Here is a 6,000-nt window from a genome sequence, read left to right as displayed (position 1 = left end):
AGTAAAATGATATATTTACTAATACAAATGAATCGATCTGACTACAGAACGAGATTTCAGTCTGAATTCAGTTAGATTTCACATCGTTAACCATCCTGAATTATGAATAATCCGGTTTATCATAAAAGTGAACGATTACTTAATGAATCATTTTTTAATACTAATAGATATTTTTATTTATTTTTCATCATTCAAGTTCATCTGGGTACTGGTGGTTAGAAAGAATTTGTTTAGATGACACTTTTTTAACACCAACATACAAGAAAGTAGTTTAGGTTAGCTCAAATAAATTTGATTATAAGTACAAGGAGTTGATAATTAAATCTTAACTTTACTATAAAATCCACCTGTTATGGGAATTTCATAAAAATTCCCAACAAAAACAAATTTTATGTAATATAAATGACTATTTGAAGGAAAATACAGTATTTAAATTTGTTTCTCTTAAAAAAGGCAAAAATATCAGCTAAAATATTTTGAAGAATTTTTTTTACCAAATATTTTAATTATATTCATTTTAATCTATAGAAACATCAATGTAATCTTTTTTTCTATTTGACATCATAGACTAAGTAAGAAACATAAATTTTTAAATTCTATAAATCGTTTTATACATATGAATATGATGAAATAAAAATTTACATGTATTAAAAATTTCAATGGTTTAGAAAAAAATAAAAACTAACATACTTTTTTCTCTCTTATAGAATAGTACTAAAATTATGTTCATCACAAAAAACTTAATAAAATAAAAAACATGCACAGCAACTGACTTTGTTCACTTGAAATATGCACACAACATAGACAATGTTATGATATAAAATACAACATGGTTTCTGCAAATTAATAAATTATAAGAAAATATCTAAACCGCATTTAAATTTTGGCTGATGTTAAAATTAATACATGACATACATAATTATTACCAAGAATCCAGACAGAATTATATGTAAGCAGTGAATGAATTTAACTATTCAACTACTTTGAAAAACATAAATTTATGCACAATGTATAATTATGTATTTATGTGTCTGTGTCTAGATATTATCTATGTTGTATATTTTCAAATATTTAGAGTTTGTAGAAAATAAAAACCTGAAAAATTATTACTAACAATAATTAAAATAAAACAAATTAGTCATATACATGCTATATGTATTTAAATTATGCACACGTTTTATTATTGTTCAAAATTGATTTATTTATATACAATATATATTATTTTTTCATTTACTAATTACGCATATAAAAACTAGACAGAAATATATTTTTCTTTTTTTTAAACTTATTTTGCACTGCAATTTATGAATACAATAGATATTAATTATTATGCAAAAATTATATTTTACATGAAACCGTTAATTAACGTACTTACATATATACGATACATACAATTATACATATAATGTATCAGTCATGGATATATATATATTTTTTTAAATCTTTGTAATCTTTTATACTAACAAATAAAATACATTTAATAAAAAGTGTTCTTCTTTAATATATAAGTGTATATATATATATATATATATATATATATATATATATATCTCTTACAGTTTTTTTTTTTAAATATCAGTCTATACTGTACATATTTATATATCTCCAAGCTATACAGATATTTCATAATTCATATCATACACACTAGCACGGTCAGGTGTTGGAGTCGTACCACGCCGTTGAGTTTCTTGTCCGTTACTTGTCGACATTTCCATTGAGTCTGACATTTCTAATGCACGAACAAATGACATAGGTCTCCGTCGATTATCACACGATGGTGTTGGAGGTGTAACTAAGTTTTTTCTTTTCACCTGTGGTGATTGTGGTGGTGGGAATACGGGTACACCACCTCTAAGCGCCGGATAATATACACCGCGTTGTGTCGGGCTTGTTGGATTCGAACGGTAATGGTCATAACCTGGCCTACAATAAGTATTAGGAGATGTGTCTTTCCACATATAAACACCTCGTTGTGGTGAGCCTGCTAGTTCTCTAATATTATCAACAGTATTATTTGTGCGAGGGTACGCTGGAGGTAAATCCCCACCCCTTAATAACTCACCCTCAGATAAGAAACGACGTTGAGGGCTACCTTCTGGACCACCTGAATTACTATTTCGCACCTGTGAACCCGGAAACTCAAAATATGTTTGAGTATTCGGTTGCTGCCCTGTATTTCCAGAAACTCCAATAAAGTCAGGTCTCCGTGGTTGCGTCGGCGTTCCTGGATTTGACCTGTTACAACAGTTAATATTATCTATTATATTCAAATAAAAAAATTATATAAAAAATAACAACATACATATGAAAAATAATAAATGCAGCACCGTATTAGCTCTACTAAATAAAAAAAATAAAACATATTTGTCACTGAAAATAAATTAAGTATCCTACTACTACATGTTTAGTGTTTATCAAAACAGAGACGTATAACAAGTGCTAAACAATTACACATAATATGCTGTACCAAATATAGAATACCTAAACTCCAGAAATTTACAAGATAAATTATACTGAATACAATACTTTAGATCCTTCACTAAATTTTATGTTTCCTGTTTTGTCATTTCAATTGTCTGATACCTCTTATATCTTATACAGCAGTGCTAGCAGACCTTTGCTGAAACAACTACTTTCTGAGTCGACATAGTCAAGTAGTAAAAAAAAGAATGGGCTTCAAGCAATCATTTCAGTTAATATTTTAAACATCAGTGAAACAGCCAATCTATATCTGAACAGGAAGTAGTTTTCAGTTCATCTATGGCCAATTTTAACTCTATACTCTGTTAATACTATTTCAGACCTGTAGCTCAGTTGATATTCAATAAAATTAACTGAAGGCAATCTAGCTGTACGACTGCAAAATTCTACCACAATACTATACAAGAGAGCTCCACAAAGTAAAGAATATTTAGCTAGAATAAATTTTAAAAATTAATAATTTAATTATATTTAAAACATTTATTTGGTACAAGAATTTCTTTATTTTTCTACAAAGACACCTTTTCAATTTAAACGCATCACAAATAGTGTAATTAATTGTGCTAAGTCATCATTATAGAAATCTATCATGACAGCTTTTTCGACCTTATAATCACTTCTGAAATGAAAGATATTTAAAAATCCTTTTAATTTAGGAAAGAAACAATTAAAGTAACTCTAAAAGAAATGAAGATGTATGGTGGATAGTCAATTAATCAAAAAGCATTAATGACATTGAAAGGAGAAGCACTAACATTAAACAAAACATTCATGTTTCACAGTAAATCCATGTTATTTATTTTGTATTGTATAAAGAGCTGATTGTATTCAAAGTAAGCCTATAAAATTTATTATTCCATCACACATGAAATAGTAACAGGCCTTTCTGTCCTAGAAAACAGATGCCTTATCTTTTCCCTTTGTTGAGTTAGCTTGACTATTTTTTTGTTTTCACGGGTTTGCTGTCCCAATGACGTGTTTACTTTAAATAGTTTTATAACTAATCTTTGTTTTATACAGTAATCATATGATTAAAAATTAATTTGTCCTTTCACTTATTATACTAATTGAAAAATGTAAAGATCTCTTTTTTTCATTTACATTTTCATCTTTGATAAGGATCTGGTATGTTTTGTATACTTGAGATATTTACCAACAATTTTGTATAGGCGGGCTTGAAATTCTGAAAAAATAAAATCTATGAATACATGGTCGTCTATCCTTACAAAATTCACTCCCAATTTTTTACTTCAGTTCCTCAGTCATACAAGAAATTCCATAAATGCCAAATATGATTTGATGTTATGTTTAAAAAAAAAAATTCTATTAACTCCAAGAAAAGTATAGTTATTCACAAATTAAAACACACGTCTATGAAGACAGCGATATAAAGAATTATTATCAGACAATGTATCAATGTATTATGAACAGAAACAGATATATCTGTGTGTCAGTTAATTTGACAAGAGCTAACATAAATCACGTATACGAATAGAAATAAATAATTTCCAAAAATCTGTTGAAGAATCTACGCATTCGTAGAAATTTAAGAAAGACTACCACTAATGCACGGACACCTACCAAATTTATAAATTAAAAATTAAGATTTTCCAGATGCTTATTTGATGCAGGGTAACTATGTAATCTAATGTAATATTTACAGAAGTACTGCTACATTAGTAGTCAGTAAATATGGAATAAAACCAATCATATTGCATAACTCACTCTGGCACCTCTATCCCCCTTTATCCCCTCCTTCTGAAGTGTAATTTTAATTTTTCCTCTTACTGGATTAAGAATGTAAGTATCAACTTTTCAGTTAGTGTACATGTTTTAAACATGACAATTTTTATCAGAGCTATTTCTTTTCTTTTTCAAGAACACAAAATTTAGTTTCATAATTATATACGTCCTCTAATAATTCATTTTATCCAATACAATAAAAAATATTTTTCTGTCAGTATTCTTGTTATATATTATAACTTGCTGTTAATTGTTGTTGTATGTATGACTTGTTGTTGTAATTTAGACTTAAAAATACCCTTAAATTAACCAATAATATTTAGTATACTAACTCACTGTGCATAAAACTAGTATACAGTATTTTAATATCTAAAAAAAACAGTTCAGGATTTCTACCTACAACATTTCAGAATAAAATAAAGAAGTATTATCAATACAATACTAACATGTATTTATTTTTTTCAAAATAGCTAAAATTACAAATACAACATCAAATGAATACTATATTATTAACAATTCTGTTAACTTTTTTAAGAAAATATTTTTTTTTATTTACAAGAGGTTATTTCAACAGGTTTCTAATTCAAATAAAACAATAATTTGTGATTTTTTTTAATATACCAAAAATTTGTAATATACACTAGTATATAATACTTCCTATATATAAAATGTGTACCTGCCTTTTATTCAATCAACCCTCCAGTTTCATTATTATTATTATTATTATTATTTTTTTGGTTTTTATAGATTAACTTTTGGTTCATAGGATTTAATACTTTAAGTAGGATTCTGCTTAGATTATGAATATTTCAAAAGTGTATCAATCCAAAGTAGAATAAGACTGTATAACAAACAGTCCACTGTTATTGGCGACTGCAAAATAAAATCTTTCATGTTGTAATCAAATTGAAAAAAAAAGTCAGCTGAATTTCTGAGCAATGAACAACTTTAAATTGTTCTACGGGAAGAAGCTATTTACCTTAATTTGATGAGATCAAAACTTACCTATATGAATGAAAATTGAGGTTAATCTGGCAAATTTTAAAATGTCAATAAATGATACAAAAGATTTAATATATATATATATATATATATATATATATAAATATATATATATATATAAACAACAATAAGACCATGATTTTATTGATAGAAAATTATAAATATAGGTGTTATATAGTTTGTTAATGTTTTTATAAGTTAGGTATGGAAAACAATAACAGCTTACAATTTTTGTAAAGAGAAAAAGAGATAAAACAATAGGCATATTAAATGAATGAGCAGAAGAAAACAAGCCAAATCCAACGTTATGACACTGTTCTATAAACAAAGTAGACGTACTGCACATTTACAGTTACGAGCAACACATTTAGTAGCATGATACAGGTGCATACACACAGATAATGAACAGTGGACTACAAGTTCTATTCTCCTTATACTTCAATGTTTCACTAATAATTTTCTTATGTTGTAGCTCTTACTACCAGAAAATTCACTAATGCAATAATTCTGTTACAATAAACTAATCGAACCGTTTACGTAAATGTAATCAACTGTTGTCGGTTGACTGACCACTTATTTCCTTCTCCTTTCTGTATAGTTTATCCTTTACTCAGATAAATACCTTGAGAATTTGGGTTAAGAAAAATCTCCCTTGTTCAACCGATGGCTTTATGCCAGCATTTCTAGCAAGGTAAATAAATGGTTTTCTAATAAGAGCTAAGCGGGCTGATGACCCTCTTCTGTCAAAGAACAGAAGAGGTTTTACTTTTTCTG

General features: G+C 27.3%; 1 protein-coding gene across 2 annotated transcripts in view; it reads right to left on the bottom strand.

Moving 5' to 3' along the window:
• Positions 1-1,573: 1,573 nt before the first annotated feature.
• Zdhhc8 (zinc finger DHHC-type containing 8) overlaps positions 1,574-6,000 on the bottom strand; it is a 129,990-nt gene continuing 125,563 nt past the window's right edge. For both annotated transcript variants that reach the window (XM_075364973.1, XM_075364974.1), the window contains one exon: positions 1,574-2,235. In XM_075364973.1, the coding sequence (XP_075221088.1) occupies positions 1,611-2,235 (625 nt within the window). In that variant the 3' untranslated portion in view covers positions 1,574-1,610. The remainder of the gene's footprint in view (positions 2,236-6,000) is intronic.

The sequence above is a fragment of the Lycorma delicatula genome, chromosome 4 (assembly GCF_047948215.1).
Source record: "Lycorma delicatula isolate Av1 chromosome 4, ASM4794821v1, whole genome shotgun sequence".
In the NCBI taxonomy this organism is placed as follows: Eukaryota; Metazoa; Arthropoda; class Insecta; order Hemiptera; family Fulgoridae; genus Lycorma; species Lycorma delicatula.
This window is presented reverse-complemented; position numbering and strand designations above follow the sequence as displayed.